This window comes from Equus przewalskii, chromosome 2 (genome assembly GCF_037783145.1).
Source record: "Equus przewalskii isolate Varuska chromosome 2, EquPr2, whole genome shotgun sequence".
NCBI lineage: Eukaryota > Metazoa > Chordata > Mammalia > Perissodactyla > Equidae > Equus > Equus przewalskii.
The window spans coordinates 78,583,480-78,605,340 of record NC_091832.1 but is presented as its reverse complement, the minus strand read 5'-3'; the positions used below and the strand labels follow the sequence as shown (position 1 = coordinate 78,605,340).

Genomic DNA, 21,861 nt, shown 5'->3' with positions numbered 1-21,861 from the left:
CTGGCTTTAGGGATCAGAGGACAGACTTTAGGACTGGACTGGAATATCATCCAGGAAGTTAGAGGAAGAGCTGCAGAGGGCGTGACATTTAAAATCTGCATAGAAAATTAATCCACAGGCCTTGGCTCATCTACACATGGCATGAGGAAGACCTCAGAGGGTCCTGTAACAATCATAGCACCCAGAAACTGAAACAACTAAGAAGAGATTTCAGTTGATATCCATGGCAGGGGAGACAGAGTGGGGAATTTGAGTTCAGCCATAATATCTGTGTGCTCAAACACATGTTCAGCAGAACACAAAAGAATCCAGAATCTCTACAATATATCATTCCTAATATCTAGTATTCAATTGAAAGTTACTAAACAGGTGAGGAAACAAAAAATGGTGACACATACCCATGAAAGCAAAAACAAAAACAGTTAACAGGAATCAACCCAGAGATGACCCAGATGTGCAATTAGCAAATGAGGACTTTAAAGTAGGCATTATAAATATGTTCAAGCACTTAGAGGAAATATATGCGTGGTGAAAGAACAGATGGAGGATCTTACCAGAGATCTAGAAAACACAAAAAAAACAATAGACAGGCTAGAGTTGAACACTACACTGCTGAAATAAAAAATTAACTGGATAGACTTAACAGCAGACGAGAAATAGCAAAAAGGCCAGTGACCTTGAAGACTGAACAATACAAATTATTCAATCTGAAAAACAAAGGGAAAAGATTGAAGCAGCACAAACAGAACTTTAAAGATCAGTGAGACATATCAAAAATTTCAATGCAAATATAATTAGAGTATTAAAAGGAGAGGAAAGAAAAATAGGGCAGGAAAAACTTTTTAAAAACTTCCCATTTTCATGGACAGTATCAGTTTACAGATCCTGAAAGTCAGTGAAGCCCAAGCAGATAAATATAAAGGAGACCACGCTGAGGTACCTTACAGTCTAACTGTAACTAAAAGAAAAAAGACAAAAATCTTGAAAAAATTCCTGAAAGCAGCCAGAAAAAATCCAACATGTTATAGATAGGAGGACAACAAAATGAATTACTATGATTTCTCAACAAAGAATAGAGGCCAGGAACAATGGAAATCTATAATGAGCTGGGGATAGGAGAGGGAACTGCCAGCCCAGAAGCATACATTCAGCTAAACCATCCTTCAAAAACGAAGATGAAATAAAAACTTTTTATATAAGTAAAGACTGAGAGCATCCGCCACTGGCAAACCTGCTACAAGAAATGTAAAAGTAAGTTCTGAAGACTGAAGGGCAATAACGCTAGATGGTAATCTGGGTCCACAGGAGGAAATGAAGATTCCCAGAAATGGTAGACATATTTAAGAAAACTGTAAAAATTTAATTTATCTTCTTTCATTTCTTTAAAAGTCCAAGACAAAAAGTTTAAAAGGCTATTTAAAGAAAATTTAAAACACTGCATTGTGGGAATTATACCACCTGTAGATGGAATACATAAGACAACAACGGCACAGTGGACGAGGGAGCGTATGGAACAATACTGCTGCAAGGTTTCCATATTAATCGTGAATTAATGAAATATCAACTTTAAGTAGATTGTGATAATTTATAGGTGCATCTTGTAATCCACAGAGAAACTCCTAAAAATATAAAGCAAATAGGTATAACTAAAAAGGCAACAGAGGAATCAAAATGGAAAACTAAAACATACGTGATTAACTCTCAAAAAAGTGGCAGGAAAAGAGTTACAGAGGAACAAGAAGAAGAACGTCAATTAGAAACAACAGATAAAGAGAAAACAAATAGCAAGGAATTGGGCCTACACATACTTATATTAAAAGTAAATGAATTAAATACTCTGCAAGATCAGGGAAGAATTACCAGAGGTTGAAACATTTCAGAATGCTAAATAGGGTCAAGACATAATAATAATAAATGTGTATGTGCCTAATAACAAAGTTATAAAATACTGACAGAACTAAAGGGGAGTACAGAGAAATTCACAAACATAACTGGAGATTTTAACAGCCTTTAGTTGGTAATCAGTAAATCAACCTGACAAACTCTCAGTAAGGAGGGAAAAGATCTGAATGACACTACCAGCCACCTTGACCAAGCTGAAATTACAGAACATCACATCCAATGCTAGCAGAACACATATACTTTGTAAATGCAAATGGAACTTTCACAAGAACCATTTTGGATGGGCCATTAAAAAAAAACCTCAACAATTTTTAAAAATGTGAAATCATATAAGATATATTCTCTGACCACAATAAAATTAAATTATAAATCAATACAAAAGTATATCTAGAGAAGATCCAAATATTCGGAAATAAAATCATTCACCACAAAATAACCAATTGGTAAAAGAAGAGATTACAAGGGAAATTAGAACATATATTTAAAGAAATGATAATGAAAATGAAAGGCATCAAAAAAATTGAGGGTTGCTAAAGCAGTGCATAGAAGGAAATGTATAGCTTTCAATGGTTTTAATAGAAAGGATGACCGGCTTAAAATCAATGGACAACCTGCCCAATGTAAAGGTAACGAAATTACACCCAAACAAAGCAAAAGAAAGATATAATAAAGAGTGGAAATTAGTGAAACTGGAAACAAACAATAGAGAAAAGTAACTGAGCCAAATTTGGTTCTTAGAAAAGTTTAATAAAACTGAGAAATGCCTACCAACATTTAACAAGAAAGAAAGAAAACACAAACTATATATTAGAAATAAAAGATGAAATGTCATAATCCTATTGTCCTCATAAGGACAAAGGAATATCACAAACAAACTTTGTTTATAAATTCAACATCACACATGAAACGGACAAATTTCTCAATAAACATAAATTACCAAACTGAAGAAATAGAAAATCTGAGTACTGAAATATCTATCAAAAAAAAAAATTTAGCGTCAAAGACCTCTCCACAAAGAAAATTCCAGACCCAGATCATTTCACTGCTGAAGTCTCTCAATTAAGGAAAAAATCATAGCAAACCTTTTTTTTTGGTGAAGAAGATTGGCCCTGAGCTAAAATCTGACACCAATCTTCCTCTTTTTGCTTGAGGAAGATTGTCCCTGAGCCAACATCTGTGTCAGTTTTCCTCTTCTTTGTATATGGGACACTGCTTCAGCATGGCTTGATGAGCAGTGTGTAGGCCTACACCCAGCATCTGAACCCACAAACCCCGGCCCACCAAAGTGGAGTGTGCAAACTTAACCACTACACCACCGGCTGGCCCTCAAATTTTGGTTTCATACCCAAAATACAGATCAGAAGTCTTAACAAAATATTAACAAATCAAATCCCACAATAAAATCTTACACTATGACCAACCAGACTGTATCCCAGGAACATCAGGTTAGTTTATCATCTGAACATACATATGTATCATCATACACACACACACACACACACACACACACACACACACAAAGGAAAGGTGGGAGGTGAGGATGTAGTGAGAAAGCAAATGTCACCCTTCAATATCTGGCTGTGACATTTCAGGAAGATAAGGCAGTAGGGGGAGAGGTACAGCGCCAAGTGAGAGTATATACAAAATTAAAGAGGTTTGAACACAGTTAAATGTGGATGGAAACAGACCCTTCCAGTCTTGATTGCAAAAAGACCCTTCCAAAGACTCTTCAATGGAAGAGCCAAAGATTACAGACACAGGAAAGAGAAGAGTTGAAAAAAAAATAGATGGGAAATCCCTGAGAAGGTGGACTAAAGAAGATTCAGTGCACAGTCAGCATGATTTTTACAATGAGGAATACAGAAAATTTAAATTATTAAAAATAGAAGTATCCAATATACCCAACAATAAGATAATAGTTCTGTTACAGTCATTAAAGTGAAAGTAGTCTGAAGATCACCCAGCAACATGGAAATATGTCATGATCCATTGCTAAGAGACAAAGAAAAGGCATGATACCAAACATTATTAATGTTATGATGACAAATATGATAAAACAAGTATAGGAAAACAGGCTAAAAAGGGGAAAAGAATAACGAGTAGTTGTTATTACATGGTGGAATTATGGGTAGATATTTTTCAATTAGGTCTTCTTTCATAATATGTTACTTTAATAATTTTAGAAACTTTTTTTTTTTTAATTGAGGGACATAGAAATGCTAGCAAAGAGTGTTTAAAGTTAGGTATCTGTACCAGTTTGAATATTGTCCCCTCAAAACTAATGTCTTTCTAGAATCTCAGAACGTGATCTTATTTGAAAAGAAGGTGTTTACAGATGGAATTAGTTAAGACAAGGACATACTGGATGAGGCTAGGTCTTAAATCTAATGACTCGTGTCTTTTTAGAGAAAAGAGAGGGTGACACAGAGACACAGGGCAGAAGGCCACATGATGACAGAGGCAGGGACTGGAGTAGTGCAGCTACAAGCCAAGGATTGCCAAAGATTGCTGGCAACTGCCAGAAGCTGGGAGAAGCAAGCAAGGATTCATTCCTAGAGCCTTTGGAGGGAACACGGCTCTGCCTACACCTTGACTTTGGACTTCCGGCCTCCAAAACCTAGAGAATGAATTTCTGTTGTTTTAGGCCATTCAGTTTGTGGCAATTCGCTACAGCACCTACAGTAAACACAATATCCTCTTCACTGGATAATTTTACTAAACATAAAATAATGGTTTGGGTTTGCTAACACCCTCTTTTCTTCTCCTGATTTTCAGAACAAATTAGGAAACAGCACAGTGCAGTCAGGTAGATGTATATATCAAATTGTCAACTTTACTGGTAAAACTGAACTACAGAACAAGGTTTGAATCAGCTGCCCATTGTGCTCGTACTTCCGGTCTGAACGAGAGGGATTCAGCCATTTAGCACGAGTACCAAAGAGTTCCTCCCAGCTCTTTTACCGCCTCCCAAGGAAATCCCTACCCACCAATACCACAGAGGAATGAGCAGAAAAAGCAAGCAGCTTAGCAGGTACCATTCAGTTCCTTTTCCCTGAGCTGCTCAAGCTGATTATGGAGGAGGAATGTTCTTCTGAAACTTATTCCTTCTGAAATGTGGGGTGGAAGTTCAATAACCACAGCGAAATGTACAAAGAGGGGGCCAAGCATTCTCCCCCAATAAGAATACACAGTAAACTCCCTGACGAAAATCTGAAGAATCACGTTTACTCCTATTTTGGCACGCGCCAAAGAATACAGGACCATGACTATTCAATACACATTTGCTGAGTGAACGAAATCAAAAGAATGACAGACTCTACTGTCCTTAGGCATAAACTATAGAATTCAAAGATACCTAAATAAAACTATAAATTCTTACAATTAAAGGTATACAGTACTGCATAGATTCAAAAGGTGACCTTTTATTTTTGCATTTTACTTTCTCTGAAACTGGACGCATCTAATTGCTGGTGTGTTACAGCTTAGTTGTCAGTTTTCCTCTTTCTTAGCAGCATGTAAAATAACTATCTTACAAATGGAGTTTTAGACTGAATGGAATACAGTATATTAAAAAAACTTAACCTTATTTTCTTATCAAGTGTCTGAGAAAACAAGTAAAACGCATGCACACATGCATTCACACAAATATTTATTTTCTTTCTCTCTCTCAAAATCAGATGCAAAAGCCTGAATTTAAGAACACACTGCAGCAGTTCAGCCGTGGTGCTAACCTCAGGATCAGGGTTTTCAGAGAAGGCCTGCTTCTCAGCTCCCAGGTGTCCGCCATTCAGCCTCGGGAGGGGTAGAGGCGCAGAACGTGCCGCTAATTCTTCATGGAGGGCCGCTTCTTTGTCTTCTCCCAGCCCTGCTTTCTCCTCCCTGAGGCTACGCTTTTTCAACATGCTCCTTGGCCGAGGTGAAGGCTTAAAGTGGTTGTCTGCCTCAAGGCTGCTACTATTTTCTGCTGAAAAGTAAAATGTTTTAAGGTGGGTGTACAAAAAAATGACTATGGCTTCAACTACACCCCAGCATGCCACCACACTTCCCTCCTGTGCCCATGCACCTTGGCCCTCTGTCCTGGAGAGTCCAGAAGCTCAAAACCTTTCCCTACACAGAGCTCCCATAAGCACAAATAAGCCATAGTTCAGAATCAAAATTTAAAAATAGCTGCCATCCTGGAAATAACTAGTATACTTTGGTTGTTTTTTTTTTTTTTTAAGATTTTATTTTTCCTTTTTCTCCTCAAAGCCCCCCAGTACATAGTTGCATATTTTTTATTTGTGGGTCCTTCTAGTTGTGGCAAGTGGGACGCCGCCTCAGCGTGGCTTGATGAGCTGTGCCATGTCCGCGCCCAGGATCCGAACCGGCAAAACCCTGGTCTGCCAAAGCGGGGCACACGAACTTAACCACTCGGCCATGCGGCCGGCCCTTGTGAGAAGTTAACTCTTCAACTTTATGAACTCTCCTAATATTAAAAAAAACTTTTTAAAATAAATTAAACAAAATCATGTCCCAGTTTCAACCTCTATGAAATGAGGGGTTCATCCATCGAACCTTGGCTGAGTATCTGCTGCTAGGTCCTGTACACATTACTCACACTATGGACCTCATAATCAAGACAGTGACAACGTCCCTGTCCAAGGACTTTACAGGTTGGGAAGGGTGACAATTCTAAAGAAATAAAATGGCAAGACAAGGGTAGGTGCCGCTGTAAGTATGAAGATGACAGTGTCAGTACAGAGCATCAAAGTGCCAACTCCGACTGGAGGGAGGAATGAAGAACTAGATGATTTGTGTCACTATTCATTGAGTCCTTACAACTTCTTTAGCAGTTATTAAAATTTCTCAGTTACTATTTCCATTCCTTCAAAGTTTAAAACAAGAATCTAATGCTGGTACGCTTCCAGCCTTCAAAACACTATATGAAAAATTTTCACATAACCTTTTTGCATAAATTTTACCTGTTATACATATTCATTTCTCCATTATTTTACCAATGCGCTCTGCTGACAAAATTTCACAACCAAACTAATTAACATCTTCTTCCTTTTACCTATAAATGGGCTTAGGAGTGCTGCTAGAAGAGCCAACCACCATACCAAATCGTTACCACTATCAATGCTTCATTGCCAATTTTAGTTAAGTCCTAAACTCTGGCCAAAGGTTCAGTCCCAAATCCAGAGTCAATCTAGAGTCCCCCCTCTGTTCCCTGCTATGCCCAAAGCATCACTATACCCTACTGATTCTACTTGCTAAATCTCTCTCATTTACCCCGCTTCCTACATCCCCACAGTCAGCTCCTCATCCACTCTTGCCTAGATTACTACCGCAGCGATATTTACAAAATGCAAATCAGCTCACATCACTCCTCTCCACAAAATTCTTCAATGGCTCCCCATCACCCAATCCTACAGAATAAAAGCTTAATTGCCTCTGAACAATATAAAAGGTTTCGTGGTTTTGTCCCTGGCTACACGTGCTGCCTTCTTCACTGGCACACCCATTTTGTTATCTGTGTTCCGGAAATGCTGTGCTAACTGCTATTTTCAGCTATGCCACCGTCCTTGCTGCTGTCACACCTTTACCCAAGCTGATCCCTCTGCCTAGACTGTCCGCCTCCTGCTTCTCCTCCTGACAAATGGGTGCATGTCTTTCAAGCCTCACTTTAAGCAGACTACTGTAAAATGTCTGAAAGAAGGTATGGAGTCAATTTTTTTTATTGTGGTAAGAACACTTAACAAGAGATCTTCCCTCTTAAACTTTTAAGTGCACGATATACTATTGTGAACTAAAGGCATAGCGTCGCATAGATCTCTAGAACTTACCTTGCATAACTGAAACTTTACACCTGTTGAACAGCACCTCCCCCTTCCCCCGGCCCAGAGCCCCTGGCAACCACCATTCTACCTCCTCTGTGTATGAGTTTGACTCTTTCAGATATTTCGGATTTGAATCTTGGCTGTGACACATTAGCATTGTAACCTTACACAAATCATAACCTCCACGTACCTCAGTTTTCCCATTGGTAAAATAAATTCATAATTCCTAAGATGCCTGTGTGACTTGAGTGAGATAATATACATAAAGTGCACAGCACAGTGCCTGATACATGGTAAATGAACATTAACTTTTCTTTTTACTGGTTTGTCTATCACTCCTATTTTCTTTGGGGAAGTCTCTCCTTCTCTCCATCCATGTGATTCTGGTAGATTAGCAAGTATCTCCTCCATACCTCAGTGAGAAGGGTGGGCCCATGATGCACACCCCTCCCCCAGCTTATCACAGAAACTTCATTTCCCCTCGCCACAGCAGGTGGTCAGGCGGTGAGTATTTTTCTATTTGGAGTCAAAGGATATGCGGTCATAGTCATGGAGCTGGAAGGATGTGACTGGAGACTGCTAGTGGCATTCTCCCCTGCTGAGGGAAGGGCTGTTTGAGACACAGACCAAATGACAAAAAAATAGGACCCAGGGATGGAGTAACTGGGGAGTTGACAGTTGCGGGAGGAGAGAATGAGAGGGTCAGGGAGTCAGGGAGGGTGGGCAGAAGTAAAGAGAGAAAATCCAGGTGACATGAAAGTACTGAGTCTCTAAACTTAATGACACCTAAAGCAAGGCCTCCTGACATCCACGCTCAAGAAGGCGATGAATTCCCCCTTCCACTGAAGTTTGCTTGAGTTGCATCATTTGAAACCAAGAGTCCTGACTACAGATACTATTATTTGCCAGTTATTGCTAATACGGCCATCTCCTCTAGGAAGCCTTCCCTGATGCCCTCAGGCAAACTTAGGTGCCTACTTTCCTGTGTTCTTACTAGACCTTTTGTCCACCTCCCCACTAAACTGTAAAGTCTTTGCTATGGTCTGAATGTTTGTGTTCCCCTCAAACTCTTATGTTGAAATCCTAACCCCAAAGGTGATGCTATCAGGAGGCAGGCCCTTTGGGAGGTGATTCGGTAATGGGGGCACAACCTTCATGAATGGGACGAATGCCCTTATAAAAGAGGCTCCACAGAGCTCCCTTGCTCCTTCATCCACGTAAAGACACAATGAGAAGTCTGACCAGAAGAGGTCCCTACCTGACATGCTAGCACTGTGACCTCAGACTGCCAGCTTCCAGAACTGTGAGATACAGGTTTCTGTTATTTATAAGTCACTCACTCTGTGGTATTTTGCTACAGCAGTCCAAATGGACTAAGACAGTCTTGGAGGATTGGTACTGAATCTTTTTAATGTCATATTCTTAGTTACCATCACAATGCTTCTAACATACTGAAATATATTGTATTCACAACAAAGATGTGTGGATAAATAGAATGATCTGCTTATGAACAAACACTAAATAATGAAATGAATAATAAAAACATTTATAGAGTGCTTAATTCACACCAAGATTGTCCTAAGCACTTCAAATATATGAATTCATTTAATTGCTTCAAACCCTTAGTGGTGGCTGAACTACTATCCCCATTTTACAGATAAATAAAACGAGGAATAAAGAGGTCATGCTCCCACGGTCATAAACTCTACCTTGTGCAATTAAAGGAGCAGCATCCTGACTCCAAAGTTCATGACTTCAGTCAGTTTAATGTTAAAATAAAAACAACATATCCTATAAAAATCACTTTCTACAATCACTACCCATGTGACAGCTGCTCAATAAAGTCAAAGAGTCTGCTTATTGCACTTTTTACAAAAGACAAGCAAGAACAAGGGGAACTTTCAGGTTCTAATATTCTTATAAAGTATTAATTGCTACTCAGCAATATCTCACCATATTAAAAATATTAACTTCCAAACTCTGTAAGAAAAAAAAAGTCTAAAAATTTAGAGAAGAATAAAGCATGAAATACATTCCTTCTTTCATGAATTATTCACTTATTCATTTATACATTCAAATACTTAATGAATTCTATATGCCTAACACTAACCACTAGCCTCAATTCTTTTCTTCAACCTGAAGAATCTAGGAATAGCGATTTTAATATATTTTATACTAAAATTCCACTTCCAGAAGTACGGTTGAGTTTTCAGAAAGAAAAAAAAACATGCCTGTACACTTTCAACATGCTTTGTCTTATAATCAAACATAAACAATTACCTGTTTTGGTGATTATTTTTATATTACATATACTGAATTGCAAATGGCTAATGATTGTTTAAAAATACAGTATGTACTGCATATTTGTGTATAGCATTTAGAATCCTGGTGCCATCTTGTGGTTAAAAAACAGTATTTCTCTCTTCATTTTAACTTGCCACAGGCTAAAAAAAAATGGTATTAAACAGGTGGATTATTGCCGATTATCTACCATAAAGTTCTAATTATATACTTCTACCTATATCTGACCAATTTTTAGCTTCTATATGCTCACATTTTATTAACCTAATGAAAAGATTTTCAGAATCAAGACAAATAGGATAAATAGAATCCACAAAAATAGGTTTCTAAACTCACCTAGGACTAGGAAACGCTGCCTATTCTGTCCTTCTTGAAGAGTCACTGTGCATATTTCTTTATTGATGGCTCCATGAAGTTCTCTCATAAAGAAATCAGTTTATGGGACTGGCCCCGTGGCCAAGTGGTTAAGTTCGAGTGCTCCGCTTTGGCAGCCCAGGGTTCGGATCCTGGGCGCGGACATAGCACTGCTCATCAGGCCATGTTGAGGCAGCGTCCCACATGCCACAACTAGAAGGACCCACAACTAAAATATACAACTATGTACTGGGGGGATTTGGGGAGGAAAAAACAAAAGAAGATTGGCAACAGTTGTTAGCTCAGGTGCCAATCTGAACAAAAAAAGAGAAATCAGTAAAATTTCTGTAACTTTGTGATTTCCCCATAATATCAATTAACAAACTGTGGAATGCACTTTGGGAAATGGTGAACTATTGGACTATTCACCAAGTTCAATAACGTTCCCCTTCTCTCCATTTTTGACTATACTCTGTAAACTGGAAAGGTGCATTTTAGCAAGTTAATTCTGTTTCATTATGCCTTGTAAATACATTTTTGTAGAATTTTATAGTTTATGCGACATACCTCAATAGAGTCTCAAAAAAATTCTTACGGCAGGAAATGCAGGTTTTATCTTCTTCCTCACAAGAACAGTAAAGCTTACACTATTTGCTGAGGTCACACATAATTAATATACAGTGGCTTTTTTCCTAGTATTCCCTGCTCTGTTCATATCTTCTCCTCATTTGAAAGTTAACGTGAATATGGGGTGATGGGAAGGAAGGAGTGGTTCCCTAATACATGTCTGAAAAAGTTTTGTCTGATGTTACCAATGATATCTAATTTGCCAAGTACGAAATATTTACCAGTACAATACTTAATGATGATGTAAATGGAAGAGATTTTTATGAGGGTTAGCATCAACTAAAATTTTTCTATAAAATAGAAAAAGAGGGGCCTGCTCCATGGCCTGGTGGTTAAGTTCAGTGTGCTCTGACAGACAGGCCCAGGTTCGGTTCCTGGGCATGGACCTACACCACTCGGTGGCTGTCATACTGTGGTGGCGATCCACATATAAAAAAAAAAAAAAATAGCGGAAGACTGGCACAGATGTTAGCTCAGAGAAAATCTTCCTCAGCAAAAACAAAAACAAAAAAACCAGAAAGAGAAAGACAGGAAGACACCAAACTCTTAACCCTCTATACCCACGTGTCTGTGTGGGGGTCCAAGGGACCTCAGAGGGGTTGGCTCTTGCTTCACTCCATTTTTGCTCCATTGTGCCTAGAGTTTAGAATAATTCTAGAGAAACTACTATGATCCCAGATCTCACCAGGAAGTTCTCCTCAGGAAAGAGAGTTTTGGTGGATTTTCCTAGGGATAGAGAAACCGAATGGAGATTCTCTTTTCTTAAGGAAAGTCTGGAGGGTTAAACGACAACGGCAACAACAAAACTCTCTCCCTTTAAATATACAAATGTCAAAAAAATATTCTGGCAAATAGCGGCACGGAAATGACTGTTTTAAGGGCTAGTCCCAATGCTGCTATAACTCTAACCTCTGGAGTGAGTTGGATCCGAAAGGATTCCATTGCAGTTCTATCCTTAAAAATGAAACTGAAGCTCACAGGCCTAGGCAAGGCTGGACCTAGGAGCTTTGGGGGCCCCAGCTGTGGACGACTGAAGGTACTCTGGCCTTCTACCAGCACAGATGCAAGACTGAACACACAAGTGTACATCAGAATTATGGGTTTTCTCTATGGTTCTATTGTCTTGATTTATATCTGTAAAATTGAAAACTTAAGTCCTATTTTTTTTCTTAAATACTTACAAGCTACCATATGAAGGCATTTTGTGATTGATTATCTTAAAAGAAACTTTCAAGAAATGCAATTATAGGAACCTAACAAATTACCTGAAGATGTGCTTTTGACTGGAAGAATTCGGGGTTTAGGTTTCATTTTAATTTTCTCTTTCTCAATTGCTTGACGTTTATTTTGAGATTCAGATAAGGGATTTATGACCACGTCTTCAGAACCAGCAGGTGCCACTTGCTCATCGTTTTTGATGGAGAATACTGGCTCATCTTTTGTTACGTCCCTGTTCAATTTTTTGGTTTTCAAAAAAGACCGTTTTGGAGAATTCTTTTCTTCATCATCTGATATACGGAAATCATTCATTTTTTTCTTAACTGAATTTTCATCTACTGAGGTGTCAGAAAAATCACCTAAGGAAACCGCAAAATGGAAGAGAAAAAACGTTTTCATTAGCATATTTTAAAGTTTTGAAGGTTACACTAATGAAAAAGATTACCTTAAGGACTAGAAATGAATTTACAACCATGAATAGATGCATTTGTAAAATAGATCTGCAGCTCTGAAAAACAGCTGAGACAGTTTTTATTGGCTATTTATGAAATAAAAATTTCAATTTCATTAATTTATTCAAAACACACTTATTGAATGTGAGCACTGTGCCAAGCACTGCGCTTACTCGAGAAAAACCATCCAAAGGTTCATGAAAATAACCTTCAGCCATGCGACAGTTAAATAAGATTCTGGACTGTAAAGCTCTTATTTGCAAACTTCATTACATAACGTCAGGAACATTTGTAAATGGACGAATTTAACTAGTTATTTGCTAATTACATTTTTTTCTGTAAAAACTTTGGAACTACAACTCCAGCCATACTAGAGTATTAGATTTTACTATGAAGGAATAATAAAGAACGCTAACTTAACTACATAGCAATGATTTAACTATTGTTCTGATTATTTTTACAGAGAATATTGAGTTATTCACTGAATATTAAAGCATAAAACACTGAATTTCAAGTTTAGAATTCTGCATTCTTACACCTGAAATCTAATATGTTAATATTTTTATATAATCCAAAGAAACTAAATGACCCATATCAGTACTAATAGACTGGGTTATTAAAACTGAGCCCCTATCACAGCCAAAAAATCTGATTCATAAAAAGCACTTTTTATAGAAAAGTGATTCTGATGTGCACCTAGTCTAGTTCTACGGGCCCCAGTTATTAACTTGCTGTAGGGTCTCATAGGGTTGATCCTAAAGATGAACTTCTTGTCTCCAATGTGGTTTCCCACTGACTAGCATCCTTTTACTGCAAAGCTGCTGTCAGTTAATGTACACATTCAGAAACAATCAAGGTCAATCATACAACTTTTAGAAAATTATAAGTGGCTTTCTACTCATTAAAAATTTGGAAATCAGGCTGGCCCTGTGGCATAGTACTTAAGCTCAGCTCAGTTAAGCTCAGTGAAGCTCCACTTCAGTAGCCTGGGTTTGCAGGTTCGGATCCAGGGTGTGGAACTACACCACTTGTCAGCCATGTTGTGGTGGTGACCCACATACAAAATAGAGGAAGACAGGAACAAATGTTAGCTCAGAGCTAATCTTCCTCAAGCAAAAAGAGAGGAAGAGTGGCAACAGATGTTAGCTCAGGGCAAACCTTCCTCAGCAAAAAACCCAAAAGTTGCAAACGTAAAGTCAGTGAATTCACAGGTATTATTTTAACCCAGTGATTTTTTTTGGAGGGATGGGTTAAATGTAACTAAGGAAACAGAAAGAAGAAAAGTGGTTTACTTTTCCATATTCTCACATACCAATCTCATCACTGTCAAAGTCATCAGAGTATTCGGAACTCCTTTGTCTGGCTGAACGAGCTGTAATTGCTTTTATTAGCTCATCCTGAAATGAGAGAACTAAAATCAATTTCCACCCAAATGTGGAGGCCTCATATTTAGGGTTAATTCTTTAAACAAATGCTTGATTAATAACTGCTTCCAAACTTAGGTTTCAATCATCTAACTAATACCCACCAAAAGCCTGGCTTATGCCATGCACCCAAGCCCTCAGACTCATCAGGGCAGAACATCACAGACAACATCCCTCTCCTCAGGGAGCTCACAATTAAATTGGAGGAGACAGACAATATCAAATAAATTAACTGAGGGGACTCAATTTAGAGAGATTTATTATAAACTGACATTTCAGAAGAAACTGCTACCTATTAAGATCTTTCGTTTCAACATATTGCAGTAACGGATCTCTTCAAAAATGCAAATTTAGAGGCTGAGTTCAAAATTATAGTCACTGGGTACAGAAAACTTAAATGTCATTAAGTTACAACAGAAAAAAAAAACACTTTATATGGAAATAGCAATTTAAAGTTGCAATTTAACTTGTAAAAGCTGATTTCACTTCTAACTTAGTAAGAACCTAGTATTGCAGCTAGTTTGATAGAAAGCCACACAGAAGAGCTGGTAATACTGGAGCTCAAACACCATCACCTACAAAATCTCAAAAGGAAGGCAAGATTTACTCCTGCTTGATAGAGACTGTTCCTAGAATCACTCAGGCCCAACACTCCTAATACAGTGTTTACCTTGCGAAATCATTCAAAATAAAAACGCTTTGAAATACTTTACCTGGAAAGTAGTTCTCTTGGTGACTTTTGGACTCTTTGTATATGCCAAAGTTGTGCTAAAAACTTCATCAGACATAGTGTTTTCGGTTTTTGTTTTAACTCTTTACCTTTATACAACGGCTAACAAGTGACAGGAATAATTTAACTTCTGATGGGAGCTGAAATATACAAAAAACAAATTAAACTTTTTTGCACGCTTGAGAATTTCTATTACTACACTTAGTGCCCCCCCAAAAAGCCAAACGAAAACAAGAAAAGCATCACATGAACACTGAGCTACATCTTCACTTAAAAATGTAAAGCGAGTTCTTGCAGAGAAATATAAAATTCTCCTGAGTTTGTTTTCAAAAAGAAATTTTAATTGAAGTTATCCTAAAATAATGCTGCAACTGCTTTACAGATGAGCAAATAAATGACCGCAATAGGTTAAAACAATAAAATGATGCCAATTCAATTAGAAACTGTATTTTTCACGTCTCTGCTATTCAAGAAGCATAACATTGCCTCGGAAGCAGTTATACTTACTCAAAAGGCTACCACGAGGATAGTCCGCATAAAAGATATAACTAAATGCACCACCAAAAAAAGGAAAAACATTGCTTGCGTACAGCGCTAGGAAAGAAAAAGATCATACTGCTAAACCACAAATGGTAATATTTTTGCCCAGTCACTCTTCCCTCTCACCAAAGTGTTCATAGGACTAGATAAAACACAGCGAAGCCTCCGCGATGAGCTGCATTAAAAGCCCTGTGCCAAGGGGCCCGCGATCATCTCTTGCGCTCTGGGCGGAGGCCAGAGCCTCGGCCGCCCGCCGCAATGCACGCCCCAGGGCCGCTCCGGGCCTGGCCGGTGGCGCCCGGGTCGCCGCCCGCTCCGCATTGCGCCCGCCGAGGACCCGGCGCTCTCAACCCCAAGCTCACCGGGCGCCGTCCCCGCCCCGTCCCTCCCCGACTCCCCGTCCCCTGCTCGGTACTCACCCCGCCACTCCTGCGGCGGACTCCCAGCGCCCGTGAGGACTGAACAGCTGGCCTTGGGCAGGAACCCCGCGCTCCGGCCTCGACCTGGCGGTCCCGGGAGACGCAGCCCGGGACTGCGCAATGGGCGGGACTAAAAACGGAGGTGGGAGGCGGTTGCTAGGAAACAGCGTCTCCGGGAGGGAGTGACTTCCCCACCGCCAGGTCTCTCAGGTACCCAACGCAGTGCTTCTGCCCAACGCGTCGCCCGGCAACCACCCAGACGAAGGAAATGACATCACCGTTCTGAGTCTGCGGAGACGGGTGCTTTATCGGCCGCCTGTGCTTCAGCTCTGGCCTGGGAGCCGGGACCCGGCCAGCACCGCCGGGGCGCCTGGAGCATCTCGCTCTTCGGCCGAGTGAGCGTCTTTATCCGTAGAGGCCGCGTAAGCCAAAGCACAGTCATCGTTTTGCCACAGTTAAGACATGAAGTTCTGTGAACTGGAATATTGTACTGACAGATGGGACAGAATAGCGCGATAGCGACGTTTGCAGGCTCGGGAGTGAAACTGCACGTTTGGATCCTGGCGCCCCTTCTCTATACCCATGTGATGTGCAAGTTAACGTCTCTTTTGCCCTAGTTTCTTCTTCTGAATACAGAGAGATAATAATAGCAACCTTTAGGGTTGCTGTGAGTATTGAATGAAGTAATACAGGTGGAATACTTGCAAGAGTGCCTGGGACTGCAGTCAGTCAATAATAGATACGCTCTTTACGCAACTCAGCCGCAAAAGACCGGGACGGAAGTCGTCCCCTGTCGATATAGCTGAAAACCCATTCCAAGTGTTTCTGTAGTGTGAAGATTCTCTCTTTGTACACGCAGTGGATAATGTAGTTAAAATCAAACCAGTCAGCAGACAAAATGACCTAATAGCCCCCAAGATCGTGTGTTACTAAAGTCACCAAAATTAACATCATTTAATTAGTATAGGTAATCCTTAAAAAAATAGACAAAAACGCTTCTTTAAAGACTTTGAAATAACATGGATTTCTACTATTTTTAATTTAAAAGAAGCTTAATCTTAGCTAAATTGTCTGAATGAATTCATTGACTAGTAATTAAATTCGCTCCTGGTATTTTTCCCCATATCTCTAAAATTTATTAATTTTCACTTATTCGACAATTATTTATAAGCAAATCACATTGAGATATAAATTTAATAAGTCAAAATATTGAAGAACTATTGTGCGTAACAGGAAATGTGAAATTTTGTTGAAAATGTGCTTTTAACAATATTCGCAATGCAACTTTTTAAAACGTGTTCAGTGTATGCTCCACTTGCTGTTGATTGGAAAACTGTTTGATCAACATTTGCTAAATTTTGATGTTTTCAAACATTTTTGAGTCTCTGTATAAAAGAAAGATTTTCCATTCTCACCAGTTACTATCTTTCTGATCATATAAATTGTTAATCAACAAATATGATTCTGTCATAGTACCTGTGCCCAGAGTGAGAAGACAACAGCTATGTTTTCCTTATATGTGAAATACTCATTTACTCATGTTCAAATATTTATGTTTATTCAAAAAAATCTCTGTTCTATTCATTTTTTTCAATCACTTAACTAATATAGTTTTCCTTTAGATATGACTTAAGAAAATAGATTCAAAAAAGTTAATGAAAAAAGCCTTTAGTAGAAGATTCTGTCTTTTCTACAGAACCCACTATATTTTTATTTTCAACTTAATACAAAATAATTAATAAGTGATATCAAGTTATGCCTTACAAAGCTACAGTAAACAAAAACAGTTAACCTGAGCTAGTTAACTTCTCCACAAGACCTAAAGAATGGTCTTTCTACTATTCTCCTATCTTAAGCAGAAGAATATTAAATACTTTATTAATATTTTCAGGTAGCTTCAGTATAATATGTTACTAATAACATTGTATAATACCTGAATTAATAGTATGATTTTGTCTAATGTATAGTTTGCAATAAATATACAATTGCTGAATAAAAGAACTTGTGAATAAAAGAATAGAATTTTAAAGTGAAAAATGATTTCTGAAACATTCCAAAAGAAATTCACAGATGCTCACTTAAAAAAAAAACACACACACAACATAAAATTTCAGTGACTTATGTAACATTTCCTGTTTGTTTTATTTTTCATTTTTCTAGTATATATTTGATCTCAGATCAAATTTTTGAGCAACCGTTTTCTGAGTTTAATCCCCTTTTCATTTCTCAACCTTGCCTTCACTCACTCATTCATTCATTCATTCGTTTGTTGAGTTCACCTATGTCAATAATATTCAGGGTCAAAGTTCACAAGATTGAAGGTAAATGAGATGAGATCCCTGCCTAAGGATTTTATAGACTAGAGATAGCTGGAAGCCTAAACAAATAATGACTACACATTTTGGTAATTTCTCTGTAGAAGTACAAAGTAAGAAGCTGTCAAGAGAGAGGGAAGAATTCTTCCTGGAGGCTCTAGAAAGTTTTCATAGAGAAAGTAAGTTTGAGTTGGTAAATGAGTTTAGGAAGGATAAGGAAGAAGATAAGGAAGAATCAGAAGTACACTTTAACCAGAGGAAATGGCCTAGCAATATTGAGCCTACCACAAGCATTGTGAGTTTAAGTGTTTGAGCAGAGAGATGCTAACGGTGCTCAGACTGTGCCGCCTAATGGGCATGAGAGGAGACTGAGAAGATCCGTTTCGATATCACAAAGCAACTGAGAAGTGACTCTTCTTCAGACGTTCCCTGCCCTCACCTCAGCAGGAAAATTGTTTATTGTCCTGTGACTGGCAGCACACTTAGAGACAAACAACCTTGTGCCCACAGGCAGCCCTGGTTGAAAAGATGAAGCATGTGTCTAGCATTTTGAGAAGTGCACTACGGAAGGCAAATCCCCACGGGTGTCAATTGATAACGACTATATTCACATTAAATGTTGAATGCTCAAGTCAGAAGAGAATGAGAGTAAGCACCCGGATACAAGTGCATTTACCAATACCAATGCCGACTTGTGGGATGAGAACAGCAGGAGACTTATTATAGAAGGGAGACATTGGAATCTTGAGGAAAGCCAACCATGACCAACTACACCGGTTAAAAGAGTTTATCAGCTCCTTGTGAACCATGGAATACTGGCCATTGTCAGTCAAATATAAAATGTGTATTCTTTTGGGTTGTTACATAGAGATACATGAATTATTATACAGCAAGAGAAAAATGATTCTTCATTCAAACTCAGAACTTGTCATTCTGAACAAATTGTTTTTGCCTCAGAAAAATGTCTTCAGTTAAATGCTCCCTACAGATAGTCTTCTAGACAAAAATGCATGATGTGGGTGGACACTGTCTCTACTACCTATGTATTGCTAACTATACTGTATCTAGTATATTCTTCAACTGTACTCATTTAATTTAGTCTTTATAAAACTCTGTAAAATTGGTCCTTTGTGTCTACATTTACAGATGGGAAAAGGAAGCTATAGAAAAATTAATATTTTTCCCAAGATATTGCAGGTATTAATTGACAGAACCAGAATTTGAACCTGGGCAGGCTGACTCATAACCAGTGCTCTTAACTAACCCCTGTGGTAGGCCCCCCAAAGTCCATGTGCTAATCCCCAGAACCTGTGAATATGTTACCTTACACGTCAAAAAGGACTTTGCAGATATGACTAAATAATTTTAAAATGAGGAGATTATCCTGCATTATCTGGGTGAGCCCAATGCAACCACAGGGGCCCTTACAAGAGAGAGTCAGGAGAGTAAATCAGAAAGAAGATGTGATGACAATGGAAAGAGAGGTTGGAGTGATGCAGGCCCATGCACCAAAATCTGTGGGCAGACTCTTAGAAGCTGGAAAAGACCAGGAAAACACATTCTCCCCTAAAGCTTCCAGAAGATGCACAGCCCTAGTCACCCTTTTAGACTTTTGACCTCCAGAACTGTAAGAGAATAAATGTGTGTTGTTGTAAATTTGTGGTAATTTGCCATGGCAGTAATAGGAAATTAATACAACCTCTATGCCATATTTTTCTTTTCATATCCATGATATTTTCAGGCAAGTTTCTTCTTCTCAGAATGGAAAAAACTAGGCAGTATTTACATAATTCTATGTTGTTATGTCTTATTTCTGTTGGCGCCTGCTACACACTGCAGGACAGCAGGGACAATTATGACCTACTCTGGGGCTAAATGCTAGCGTCAGTGTGAAACATGGCTCCCTAGGACATTGACTAGATAATTAATAATTGCCTTGAAGTAATTGCTGTGGAATTCATATTTTAGTCCATAAGAAAATAGGAAAAACAAGAAAATATCATCACTTGACTATGCTTAAAAAAAGGTAATTTTGGGGATCCAGCCTATTGGCGCAGTGGTTAAGTTCGCATGTTCTGCTTCGGTGGCCTGGGGTTCACCAGTTTGGATCCTGGGTGTGGATCTACGTACTGCTTATCAAGCCATGCTGTGGCAGGCATCCCACATATACAGTAGAGGAAGATGGGCATGGATGTTAGCTCAGGGCCAGTCTTCCTCAGCAAAAAGAGAGGGATTGGCAGCAGATGTTAGCTCAGGGTTCATCTTCCTCAAAAAGAAAAAAGTAATTTGGGCAGTTAGTTGAAGGATGAATTAGAGGCCAAAGAACTTAGAAGGAGGCAAGAAGGAAGATATCATCCAGGAAGCTACAGCATTTACTCAGGAGAGATGTGACATGTACATGAAATAAGGCAAAGGCAATGAAAATGGAAAAGAGTGGATACATTTAAAAAGTATTTTAAATAATGTGATTGAAAATTTAGCAAAAGGTGTGTGTGCTGGGGGAAGCAAAGAGGAAGGAAGGGCAATATGATGCTGGGTTTGGACTTGGTGAGTTTGAGATGTCTGCGACATATGGGAGTAGGTGTGAGGCTGAGATAATGAGGAGTGAATACAGAAGGGAATGGAGGCTGGTACCCTGGGGAACATCAACCCAGCATGGACAGGGGCTGTAGGAAGCATAGGAAGAGAAATGACTGCCACAGAAATCGGGAAAGAAACAAAGGAGGAGAATGGTTCATGAATAAGGTAGTGGCCAATGCTGCCTAATAGTCACATAGCTAGAGGTGGAAACTATGAGTTTGCATTTGTCAGTTAGGAGGCCACTGTGACCTGCACCATGCATAGGGGAGGGCAGTTTCAGGAAAGGGTGAGACACATGTGCTGGGACCTGCTCTTATCTTCTCAGGAGAGTCTATTGTGCACATTTAGTCCCAATTCTGTGTTCAGCAACATCAAGTTGGTAGCTTGAAATCAGTCATGACAGAATTACTTAAAATTTGCAAATGCTACAATGCTACAAATCAGGGCATTCTCTCTTACCCACCCACTCCCAGAGTTAAACATTTACCAGCCCTCCACTGGGTGAGAAGGCAGGTGAACCATAATTGCATTAAATCTAGAAATGAATGGGAGATGAGGAAGTGGGGTGGAGAGAGACCAGTATTTTTTCCAGAAGTTAGTGGTAAAGAGAAGGAGAGAGGTACAGTAATATCTCAAAACACAGGTCGGTTTGAAGAAATATTATATTTGTTTGTGAAATGTCCCAGCAAGACTGATTTGGCGTATAGTCTTCACTATGTTTTGAGGTTTTAAGAAATCTTCACATTTAATAGCGTTTCTTATATACAAAACCAAATTATTCTTACTTAGCTCATCTAATGTTTCCTTTCTTTCCTAGTAGCACATGCTGCATAAGATTTCTTTATGTGTCATTTCTTCCATGTCCTCCTCCCCCTTTCAGTTACTTTTTTGGAATTGCTTGATACCTTCCTCCTTTGTACACTGTCCCTTTGAGACAAATCTGTTTTTGGGATAGAGAAGAAAAATCACTCATTTTCATGTTTTTACACAAACCTTCATGAGTTTTTCTCCTTTGGGAAATCTTTTCCAAAAGGGGAAGGAAATCCTATGGCATGCATTAAAAACTAAGTACCAGAAGATGGCAGCAAAAGATTTAGCACCCGAGAATACAACAGGAACATAGTTATTAATATTTTGAGGATATTTTACTTTGTTTAGAGTGATTAAAAATTACATTGAA

General features: G+C 38.8%; 1 protein-coding gene across 2 annotated transcripts in view; it reads right to left on the bottom strand.

The window, feature by feature from the left end:
* The window catches only part of MAP9 (microtubule associated protein 9), a 37,590-nt gene extending 21,284 nt beyond the window's left edge, over positions 1–16,306 (bottom strand). The window contains exons 1-5 of one of the 2 annotated variants that reach the window (XM_008509656.2): positions 15,787–16,306; positions 14,811–14,967; positions 13,986–14,070; positions 12,269–12,580; positions 5,634–5,866 (exon numbers count right to left, since the gene is read on the bottom strand). In XM_008509656.2, the coding sequence (XP_008507878.2) occupies positions 5,634–5,866; positions 12,269–12,580; positions 13,986–14,070; positions 14,811–14,885 (705 nt within the window). In that variant the 5' untranslated portion in view covers positions 14,886–14,967; positions 15,787–16,306. The remainder of the gene's footprint in view (positions 1–5,633; positions 5,867–12,268; positions 12,581–13,985; positions 14,071–14,810; positions 14,968–15,786) is intronic. The other variant, XM_008509657.2, reaches the window with a different exon arrangement.
* Positions 16,307–21,861: the final 5,555 nt, after the last annotated feature.